The 11,930-nt window shown below is 48.5% G+C and overlaps 1 protein-coding gene across 2 annotated transcripts in view; it reads left to right on the top strand.

The window, feature by feature from the left end:
* Window positions 1-1,163, top strand: part of TPGS2 (tubulin polyglutamylase complex subunit 2) — a 37,188-nt gene extending 36,025 nt beyond the window's left edge. The window contains exon 7 of one of the 2 annotated variants that reach the window (XM_026087098.1): window positions 866-1,163. In XM_026087098.1, the coding sequence (XP_025942883.1) occupies window positions 866-1,000 (135 nt within the window). In that variant the 3' untranslated portion in view covers window positions 1,001-1,163. The remainder of the gene's footprint in view (window positions 1-865) is intronic. The other variant, XM_026087097.1, reaches the window with a different exon arrangement.
* The last annotated feature ends 10,767 nt before the right edge of the window (window positions 1,164-11,930 follow it).

Here is an 11,930-nt window from a genome sequence, read left to right as displayed (position 1 = left end):
GTCTGGAACTGGTGTGCACCACTGTCCATGGCCAGGAAGAAGAGAGTGGCTATAGAGCTGTTACAGACTGAATATTTGCTCTCCCAAGACAATGCTGCAGGATGTGTTTCCTTAATTCAGCAGCTGGGACTCTTCTCTGTTGCTCTGGGTCCCACTGCACCATGCACCTGGCTGCACTGACTGCACCCCGTGTCTGCAGCGCTGGTCGTGCTAGTGCAGAGCCTCCTCACCAAACCCTCCCTCCTGTCCTCTCATATGGCGCTAGAAGAGACCTGTCTCCAGTAATAATCCCTGGAGAAAGGCTAACAACTGTGTGGTTTGGAGAGTCCGGTGCTTGCACGACATAATGCCAGCATGTAGTTATGGCAGGAACAGGAAATCAGCATAAGGAATAAACACAGCTTCACACCTGGATCCCAGAAATAAGAAATGGACGCCTTTGATCTCACCTGGATACCAGAGCAGAGCCCTCACTCTCCCACACCTACAAATAAAATCTCAACTTTCTGATTCCCTCTGTTTATCTTCCTGCCCACCAACTGCAATAATGCTCTTACCCCACCACTGTAAAAATGTTTTAATACCTTTTCAATTACTCTTTCTTCAACCACAACCTATTAAACCCACTGAGCTCTCAGGACCTTTTTCCAGGAGCCCTGTCTAGTTCTTTGCTGGTTTTCTTCACTTTCATCTAAACCTGCTGCATCTTCTAAGTATCTTTCTGAAAGGGATGTGACACACAGCTCCAGAAGAGTCACAGGCAGCTGCATGGATTGGGACATAGCATTCTGCTGACTCTGTCCCTGGTGATGCCTCACTCTGCTACTGCTTTGCAAAAGTTCATGAGCTTTTCTCTCACCCACAGGATGTTGTGCAGCTGTGTGGAAGAACCTGGGAAGCTGATTCTCCTCTGTTCTCCATAGATGATTGTCTACATTGCAGCAAGGAAGGGTTTTATGGACTGGGACAAGCCCTCCTCCAGCAACAAATCTGTTGTTGACCTCRTTGAACTGCCTGGCTAAATATGCAGTAAATTACTAGTCTGTATGGGATATTAAAGAACATTTAATCATGAGGGATGATAATCACATTGCTGGAATGGGTGTTCCAACAGCACCTTCCTACTTAGAAAACTTTTTCTCCTATGGGTTTGTGAGCCATGGTTTGGCACAGAAAAAGGGACCAATAGATTCTTCCAGGTCACTTGATTCTCTTCTGTGCAAACATTTATTGGTGGAGCACACAAACATGAGCCTGGGAGTGCCAGTTCAGGGTGGTGAGGGGTGCCTCAAGTTTCTTCTGCACGTGGTAGTTTCCAATGGAGATGTAAAGCTGAAGTCCTAGCATCAGTGTGTATTGGAGATCTCCCAGCATTTCTCAGATGAATGAGGGTGTGAATCAATCCGTATGCCTCAAATTTGGACCTACAACTTTGTTTTTCTTTCCTAGATCTCAAGGGGCCTTTCAAGTAGACTCCTTCACTTTACAAACAAGAAAGCAGCTGCATTGTCTCTGAAAGGCTTTGTCTCCTGTTACTGAGCATAGCTATAGGCACCTATATATTCTAATTTGGACTGAGAAGTGGACAGGCAGTTTCCAGGATTGCTGAGCTCCCGTGGACTTGCACTCTTTTCAGGCAAGAAAGAAATCCCAGGTTCCAGTGGAAATCTTTGGTTTAATCATTGCATTTGAGGCATAATTACTGAAATCACCACCAAATCCCCTAAAACTCCAACATGCTTCTAGGGCAGCATTTCCCAGTATCTTTTTCTTGTAGACCATCAGGCAGAAATGGAGTTTGGTCCCAGGCCAGGGGACATATGTGGAGTGTTGGATCAGCTGAAGGGATCAAGGAAGGTGCCTTTGCGCTTACAGTGTAATGCAACCCATAGCCCAACACCAGGCCATTTAGGATGGCCCCATGAATCACAGCCTGAGGAGTATGACACTGGATGCACCTGTCGCCACTGCCTGTCCTCTTACATAGATTGTTCCACAAGATGGCACTGAGACATTAATTTCCCCCTTAAAACTGTTTAGAGAAGATCCTRTGTTGGCTGCTGAAAATGTCTGACCCCTGTATTTTTGTTTTTTTTCTGGTCATTTTGTGCATTAAAGAAAGGCAATCTGCAAAGGACTAACAAAACAAATACCTTTCTCTGAATCCTTTAAGGCAGAGCACCTCTGCTCTAACAGCATGCAAAACCAAAGTGTTCAAGACTGAGTCTGTCACCCTGCACTTTCTTTACAATCAGCAAAGAGAAATAGGCAGCTCCAAAGGGTGAATCATCCCCACCTAGAATAGGCATCAGACACCAGTGCTGTGAGTCACTCCTGCAGCTGGCAGTTTCCCTCCAGTATCTCCATCGGGGGCATGATCAGCTCCAACGTGCACACCTATGAGGCAGGGATCCAATGCCACATGAGCTGGACTGCCCTTACTATCTACATCCAGATATAATAATCATGAATGAGTACAAACAGCCACCTGTGAGTCAGCCAAGGGCTGGAGAGCAAAGATTTGCTGGTCGCCCACCATCACATGTTCATACTTGGATGGTTTCACATATCTGTAAGTCTGATGAGGATCTCTGGAGTCACYGAATAGAGTCCCCTAGTAGCACAAGCAGCCACACCCTCAAGTTTGAGCATACTCTCAAACCCTTTTGTTCATGTGCCAGCATTACCCCATCACAGTCATTAACTCATTTCTTACAGGTGCTATCTTATAAGATTTTCCAGGAGACATACATTTAATCTTTAAATGAGCATCCAAGAAAAGTTTTGTGTTTTCTTATTTCTCAGAATAATCACTTCCAGGCTCCCAAAGCTTGTTCAATCTTTCTGGATAAAAAGAGCCCCTGTTGCTCCCAGACCTTATCACTTTGGATTACTTCTGAGTTCATATTTAGCATTTCACATACAGAGGGGAACAGCACTCTTCCTGCCTGAACACGGAAAACATCCCAGGAAATCCCTCCCACCACAAATGATCATCTCAGGAACTGGACAAGCCAAACACACAAAAATCCCCCAGTTAGAGTTAGGAATTAGGTGTCATCAGTCATCTTGTGAGCTTAGCCCATCAGGAAAACTGCTCATGCTAATTCTCTAACAGCTTTGCAAAACTGTATGTTAGCAGGAGACAAGCTCAGTCCAGGCTGGGACGTGTCCCCACTGAAGTCAGTGATATAACTCACAATGATTTCAAGGATGGAAGACCACAAAACTCCCCCACCAATTCACATACACAAGCATTCTTTAATTTTCAGCAGAAATTATGTCCCAGGTGGTCCTGTGGAAAAATTAGGTCTTGTTAGAACAGCATTAGCTGTTCGCATTTAGCTCTGTGCCATCTCCTGATGTTCACCTTGACTTGCTCACATGTGGAAACTTCACTCAGCATTGACCCTACAAAGATTTTACCATGTTTTTCACCACCCATGAAACACACACCTGCTAAACCAAACACATTTTGTTCCCTAAGACAAGTGTGCTGTCAGAACTAGTAATAAACGTCTGAGTTTGGTGCAGAAAATTTTGGCTCAGTGAAGTTCCAATAACAGTGTTGGTGTTGGTACATATCATACTGAAGAGCTGGGGGAACAGTTCCCCTAGGTCCCACCACACCAGCACTGGGAAGGCTGAGCTCCTACAGACTCCAGGGGAGTCACGCTTCTGTGAGCAATAACTTTTCAGTTTCAATTTGACAGCACACGTGTTTCCTCTTCACCCAAGAGTTCATTTATCTCTTATTTGCGCTAATCAACAGCTGGAACGTTGCCACTCCATTAGCTTCAGTCCTGCTGGTAGAACATTAACTTTTTACCAGAGGCTGAAAGGAGCATGAACAGCCTGAAAGGAGCATTAACAGTCAGCCCAGCAGAGGACCTCCTCACTGTGGGATGAGGACAGCTCACTCTCTCCTCGGACTAAACAAACACAGGATTAGTCCTGGCACTGAGACATCCCCATGCTCCTTTGGGAAGCAAGGCCAGGCTCTGATCCCAACAGGAACAGGCTGCTGAGCTGCATGTCCATGGTCGCATTTCCTGACCAGGGAGTGCTTGGACTGTGCTAACAGGAGGATTAAAGCTGCCTTAGCTCCCTTCTCCTCTGCGGTCATCATCTGCATGGCCAGGTCTCACAGAGACTCATACAAGAGCTCTGATATGACCTTAACTGTCTATGACCAACCTCACTTGAAAAAGCCTACATATCTGCATCACACTGTCTCTTAATAATGTTCGTGGTCTCTCTCCTCTCATTTACAGCTGACAAGCACTGAGCAGGTAGCAGAGGCACCTGATATTTGTCTCTAAGCAGATGGTTTTGCTCTCTGTACTATTATGTACCTTCCCGTTCCTAGGACACGAGTCTCCAAGGCCTTTCAGATCATCCTGAATGTCATCGTCCCTCATCCTGAAGCTGGCAAAGGTTTAAGATCCACAAATCCCACCAGCCCACCCATCCCTTCTGCACTGGGCACACCAATGAAATAATGGATGCCATCAGCATCAGGAAGGGCTGTAAAGAACTTCACCAACCATTTCCCCTGTCAACACAACCCCCTTTACAGTTCCTCTTCTAGTCGCAGCCTTCCCCATCTCAGCTAGGAGCTGACAGAAAGAGATACTATGGTTTCTACCTCTCACCTGAGGAGCAATTTGTGCAGGCCCCCTACAACCCATACTCATTTTCTACAGACTCTGTCCGGGACTCCTTTTCTGTAAAATGAAGCTAGCTCTTACCTTGTCAGGCAGAAGCGAAATTGGAAGGGCCTGTCAGATGTATATGGTAATACGAAGACGGGAGTCTCTTCCGGTCCGCAATCCTTTGTTTTGCTCACAGAGTGCATGGTGGGGAGGGTCAGAGCCTCCCTGCCCCAGATTGCTAAAGCTATCTCAGTGTGAGGTAATCCCCGAAGCAGTGGTGTCAGCAGGAGGAGAATTACATGGCTTTTATTGCTCGTTGAAAGGAGAGCATGGTTTCAGAGCTGTCTAGGAAGGGGTCACAGGGGGTTGCTCACCCCATAGGACACATGAGGGACTCTGGGCATCGCAGGTGCCCATCAGAACATGGGGGTGGCCTCATTGTTGAGTGACAGAGTGAAGAACCAGGTGCACAGGGCACCTGGGTTCTCCCCCAGCCCTGCCCACAACCCCCTCTCCCTGTCTACCCCTCCGCCAAGCAGGTTAACCATACCCTCCTGCCCTCCATCCTGCACTCCTGCCTCCACCCTGCCTCTCCTCCTTTCCTTTCCCCATCCCTCACTGCTACCTGTAAGCCGAGCCTTGTCATCTCTTGTGACTGGCTCCCTTCCCTGCTCCTCTGTTCTCCCACTGCCACCTTGATGCCCATTGCCACCACGGAAGGGGCCCTGGATGCCTGGGCAGAGGAGGGGGTGAAGCACCTGGAGGTGGAATTTGGGATGCCCCTTGGGGAAAAGTGGGCACTTGCTGGTCCCAGCCTGTTTTTTTGTTTGTTTTTTTTTTTTTTGAGGCGACTCACTTCATTGTCTCTTATGCAGGCTGTGAGTTTGCACCTTGTAAACATCTTTTCTAGACTTCAGCAGCTGCATGGGAAGGGCTACTGCAAAAGCATGGGATTCCTGTTGGCAGCTCCCAGTGTGTGTGCTGGAGTCACTCTAAGAAAAGGATCTAGGGTGCTTCAGATGAGCTGTAATGTTTATCCTCCTTGCAGACTCCACAGCGAGACTTGCTGCAAGAGGGGTCTTAGTTCATGCACGCTCTCTTGCCTGCACCTCAGCCCCCCCAGACCAAGCTCCAGTGTTGTGTCCCAAGTGCTTCCAGCTCACACTATGTAAGGCTAGAAGGAATTGCAGTGCATTCATCAGCTGTGGCTGCATTTCTCTACCAGGGATGTAACCCTGGGCTACTCACACAAATCACTTTGAACCTCAGGGGCTGGCAGACCAAAGACTGCTGAGGAAGTCTAGAATCAAGAAGTGACTCCATTGCTTCTGGTTGCAGAAATCCCCAGACCAATTACTTATGGAATGGGGGGATACCATAGGAGCACGCTTTGCTAGAGCTGCAGCCTTCTTTCTTTGTCCTTCTCTCCCTGCTCTCTGTCTGCTTTGCCAGGGCCACACATACACAGGGCATCTCTCATCTCATGGCTTTCCCATCCAGGCAGCTGCTGCTCCTCTTGGCTTTTTGGACAGAAGTGGGTCATTTCTTTACACAGCAAAGTGTGATGGTTTTTGAGGTACCTCACTGGTTTTTGATCTGTACAAAACTCTTGACCCAGCAAAGTTGAAAGCCTCCCCCTTCATGCATATATGGCATTTAACAGAGAGGGAGAAACTGAGACAGAGAGACACTTAAGGTCTTGGTGAAGATCACAGGAGACTTGGGGCACCCTTGGGATTTCAGCCTGCGTCGCAGGCTCCTAAATCCAGCCCATGCTTGCCTTCTATTTATTGCCTACACAATCAAAAACTCTCACACAACACCTCTCCATACCACAGACTTTGTGATGAGGGTACAAATTAAACCTGTTCCCCAGCTCTGTGCTGGTTGAACATGTCCTTCCGCCTCTTCACCTGCTGTCAGCCCCCRTTCCCAGTCTGTCCGTTGTCTGACGCACACAGGTGAACTCTTTATTCCCCTGATCTAATCAGCACCAAGCCCTTTTATCCATCTTGCTCTGGCTGCCCTCCCTGCAACCAAGCTCCCACCATGTGTGGTGGCTCCCTGTGTGTTCAGGAGGGCAGATAGGAGCTTCCTCGTACCTGCCCCTGAAAACTGCTGCAGAGGGGCTCCACCAGCCCTGCAGAGAGAGCAGCAGGCTTGGGCGGTGCAAATTTTCCTGCAGAGCTTTGAGTCTCCTGCTCAGGTCTGTTTTCAATCCACAGATAAGGCAAAAGTCAGGGAAACTACAGGGCATCATCACCCTAGAGATAAGAGGAGCCAGATTTTTCCTGGAAGAGTGTGAACACCAGCACTCTGAAACAGAGAGATTAAAGGGGAAAAAATGCAGGCCAGGGCAGAGGCACCTGATTTGTTTGAATGAGGCCCTGAAATTTCAGTCTGATGCCTCCAGAACCCTGATCTGAACATTTCCCTGTTTCTGACCCCATCCCAGAAATGTGATCAGAAGAGCATAGCTGTGTCCTCCCCTCAGGACACAAAGGGATCGCTCTTACAGATGAGGCAACCAACAAAACCCCTTGTGTTTCATATTCTCTTTTCCACCTCATCCCTCTCCGAAATGTTGCAATCCAGGACAGTTTGCAAGGACCTGCATCCCTCTAAGCAGCACCAAAAGAGCATTAGCCTGTGTTAACAGTGCAAAAGAGCAAAAGCAAAGCAGTGGCCCATGTCACAAACACAGTCATGTCTGTTCCCTCTGCATTGCTGGAGCAAGGTTGGTTTAGTAGTCAACACAACTCTCCTTCACAGAGACCAAATTTTTAAGGATAGGCTACATCCATTCATGCCACTCATACAAGATATACTTACAGACCCTTCAGGAGGCAATACAAAACCCATAGGTGGATGTCTTCACTTCTAGTTATGATAAGGATATTTTGTGGGGTCAGGAACCAATTGGTGAAGCTAATCAATACCTATATGCATAATCAGTGAATGTCGGCTCTGATTTTGCACTGTTGGGAGCAATGTTGGGTTGRCATACACTCAAAAGCAATGGGATTCATTTCAGAGGACCCCTCACCTTCAGATAGAGGTAACTTCTGGTCATTACCACCAAAGGCTATATTATACTATATATTTTATATATATATATAAACATACATATATAWAATATATATAAAACTATAWATATAACTATATTATAGCCATATGTTATATATTGTTGGTGTGAAGATAAAGTCTTCTGTAGCTTAGTTACCCTCAGCTTGGAGGAGCTGAGAATTGTAAGAGAATTAAWTTAGAAGAGAGTTATATTAGAAAATGAAGATTAGACTGAAAAAAGAAAAAAGGATACAATTTGTTTTGAAGACACCAGCTGTGGTTTAATAGCTCTACATTTCTTCTAAAACCTAGGTCTCATCAACATGAACACATTCATATGACACCCACCAACAGAGTGCCCAAAAGTCATCTGATGGCCAGCATGACTAATGTCTGCAATGAGTATTGCAGAGGTTATTCCTTATTCTCTCTGCATGAGAGAAGTGCATCCATGAGGCTCTGCCTTGGGTAGGTAGGAGTTCATCCATCTGTTTTTAAAGCCCACACCATTTATTCAAAGGAAAGCAGATCAAAGACAAGGCCAGGGAAGTGGGGAGGTTTGTAGGGAGCTCTGTGAAAAATCTCCCTTCCTGGAGGGTAGGTGTCAGCTTGGTGGTGTCTCCCAGGCCACCTGTGGTTCATTTCAGACAGCAGGACCTCAAAGGGAAGCACCGAGGCATGAGTTTGCTCTGCAGCTCCAGAGGAAGGTGGTGCACAGAGTGGAGGCAGTGGCAGCGGTCTTGCTGAGACCCRCTGCCATGCTCTGCGCTACCCCCACCGAGTGCACTGTGACCCCCAGTTGGGTTGAGTATCAGTGCTATCAGCCCATGCTTTTCCCGCGTTATACACGTCAGTGAACTGCAGCTGCAAATGCATGGGAGTGCTGTCCTCCACAGGCGTAACAGGTCCAAAGACARCAAGAGGTCAGCCTCAGCTGACTGGGATGGGGCAGTAACACCAGAGGGGYAGACACAGCCGAGCAGCAGGACCCACAGAAGGGGATGGCTTTCAGTTCGGCTCTCATGTCAGGCACCCCAAAAGGGCAGGCAGGTATTACAGGGGGGACCAAGAGGAACTGGCTGAGAAAGGCCAGGGAGCAGGCGGCCAGGATGGCCGTCACGGTCTGGAGGGCTGCTGCCAGTGCAGACGTGAAGGCATCCAAAGGAAACCCCTGATAAACTCCCCCTATCATGGTGAGGAGGAGATGCCACAGATTCCTTGCAGACACACACAAATCCCCTTGGATGCTGTCCAGGCAGCTCTGGGGCCAGACTGTGGCTTTCTCCTTGGGGCCCCAAGGAGCCCAACAGGCATTACAACAGGGACGGAGGTTTGTCCTGGCCTCAGCCAAGCCCCCCCGCCTTCACTCATACACCCCTGCTCCTGTGCTCGAGACTCTTTGATGTCTCTTGTTGGGGAGTTATCGGGAGACAGGAGAGTGGGACCAGACATTGTGGATCTGCATAGTTCCCTGGTCATTTCCAACCTATCAGTTCCTAAGGGAAAAGCCATTTACTCAGAGAAATTCTCAGAAAAGTTGAAAGTCAATCTGTTGGTGTTGCTCAAATAAGAGACATTTTTCCTTGCTCTTTTTCTGCTCATGTAATTTCCCAGCACAAGTCCTGCATGACAGAAAAATTAGTAATGTCACAAATCAGCCCATATTAAGCAAAGGCACACACAACCTATTTCCCAAGGCAGAGGACACCATGCATCAGCCATTACTGGCAATGCACATGTTCCTAGCCCATGGCAAATATTAAGACCAGAGGTAGCCTAGTGGACTATATGGACCTTCAGACTGACCCATTGTGACCATTCTTATGCTCTCCCGTGGCCATTCCTCACGGCAAACCCTATCTGATCACATCTAGGATGTCAGTCTATCTGAGAACTACAAAGACATTTGGGTTGGAAGGGAGTTCTGGTAGTCTCTGGTCCAATCCTCTGCTCAAAACAAAGCTAGCTTTCAGAGTTAGATCCAGCTCTAAAATTAGAGCAGGTTGCTCAGGACTGCATCCAGCTGAGTTCTGAATGTTTCCAAGGATGGAGATTTCACAGCCTCTATGGATTCCAGTGTTTGACCAATCTCACAGTGAWTTTTTTTTTCCTAATATCAAATCAGAATTTCCCTGTTGCAATGTGCGCCTCCTGCCCCTTGTCCTACTGCTGCGCACCTCAAATAAACTCTTAACAGATAGTTGAAGGCAGCAATAAACTCCTGGTTAGACTCCTCTTAAGACTGAATMCCCTTCCCTTGGCCTGCCCTCATCTGTTCTGTGCTCCAGCCCCAACCATGTTGCTGTGCGCTGCTGGACTCACTCAAGTGCATCAGTGCCTATCTGGTCATGGAGAGTCCCAAGGTGGATGCAGCACTGCAAACAGCGTCTCAGCAGTGCCGTAGAGGGGAAGATTCCYGTCCCTGGCCGTGGAGGCTGGCTTCAGGCTAAAAGAGCCCTGGCTGCTGTGGGTCTTCTTCCCCACTGGGGCTTAGCACAGACTTGTGCTGTATAGCGTGCCCATCAGGCATGGCTCCCAGGCTCCAGCAAACTGCCAGCCCAGCTCTCCAGACCAGCTTTGGGTACTCATGAGTCCAAGCATGCCATGGCCATTTCCAGCTCCAGGCACCACCACTCACCTTGCTTTATGTTTGCTTTAGCTTTTGTTTAGCTACTAGGAATGACTGATCAACCCCATAAGCCATGTGAGATTGCCCGGGAAATGAAGCCATGTTGGCCTCCTGCAGTCTCCTCCACACTGCCACCAAATCCCCATGCTTTACTCTGGGAGCACTTGGATGTGCCAGTGACCTCCTCCGTCTGTCCAGTCTGGCTGAGAGAGCACTGCCCAGCTAACTAAGGTGTCCAGGGAAATAGAAGGCCATTTGCTTCAGTCACAGAAATAGAAAACTAGCAGCTTTTACTAACAAGTTCTTGACTTGCTGGGTTGTCCTGAGATTAAATCAGGACACATGAAATATGTTCCCCACTCTGTTATTATCTTCCAGMGTGAGCCCTCAATGGTCACTGCTCCTCCTTGCCCAGTTCCTTATCCTCAATGGGTGACTGTGACACCCAGTGCRGAAGCAACTTGGAATGGGCAAAGGAGGCGTTTGCAACTGCTCACAATGTGGTGTGTGATCCTTATAAAAGCAACTGCCTCASCCTAGTGCTAGACTTGCCATCAGCTCCTGTGACCCGAAGTCATCCAACTCCCTGCTCCGCTCTCCTCCACCATGCAATGCAGATAGTGTCTGCTCTCTGTCCCAGGAGAGCCAAGGGCATGCGAGGCTCAGCTTCCACTTCACTACCAGTGAGGCCAGCAGGTCAGAGGCACCCTCCAAAGAGCAGGCAGGGACGTCCTTCACACACAAACACACGCACACACACACTCACAACAGGTCAGGCCGGCAGAACGGCTCCCTCCATTCACCAGAACACTGACTGCAATGCCTACAGCAGTGCAGCAATTTAATGACATTTTAGATAACGGAAAAGCTTTAGAAGAGTGAGACCTAYTGCACTGTGGCAGTCTCCCTTCTTCCCCCCCAGGAACTGGCGGAAGCCATATCATACACGTCATTTAAAAGCAGACTAGAAGCAAAAGGCACTTGAAAACTTGCCAAGGGGAACAATTGYGCCCTGGTTGAAGGCAGTAAATAACTGATTTTGTCTTGTTCATCTCATATTTTATTGCCTCTGCTGTTTGCACAGTGCTTCACGGGGGAAAGCATGGTAACAGAGTAGAGAGCCTGCTCTCCGCTTCCCGCACCTGCCACTTCCCCTGTGCAGGCACAGTCTCCCCTCCTGYTTTCATCTCTTCTGCTCAGCCCCAGGAAATGGCAACTTTGGACGTGACGCCACCATAACACCATCTGCCAGCAAGGGCTTGGGGGACGAAAARCAGTGCTAGGCTTCTGCCATCCCTGAGCAACCCTGGGGACTGTGGGAGACCAGCTCAGCTCTCCACCCTCATCCTCCATGGCACCATGCATGGGAGGCAGACTGGGGGCTTGGGCTTGCCCAGTCACCCAACACAGCTCCTTTGGGGTTGATAAAGACCATTTTCCTTGCATGTTGACAGGCCCTGACCTTCTACCAGACCCTGCCACACCTGGAATATGAGATGCCTCTTCCCTGCTTGGGGCCCCTCATGCAATCCTCCACACCACCCCAGTTCCCCAGTTTGGGGGGATACGGACTAAGAGAA

Source organism: Apteryx rowi, unplaced genomic scaffold (assembly GCF_003343035.1).
Source record: "Apteryx rowi isolate R43461 unplaced genomic scaffold, aptRow1 scaffold_700, whole genome shotgun sequence".
NCBI classification, from domain to species: domain Eukaryota; kingdom Metazoa; phylum Chordata; class Aves; order Apterygiformes; family Apterygidae; genus Apteryx; species Apteryx rowi.
Note: the sequence above shows the minus strand (reverse complement) of the source record. Positions and strands in the feature narration are given on the sequence as shown.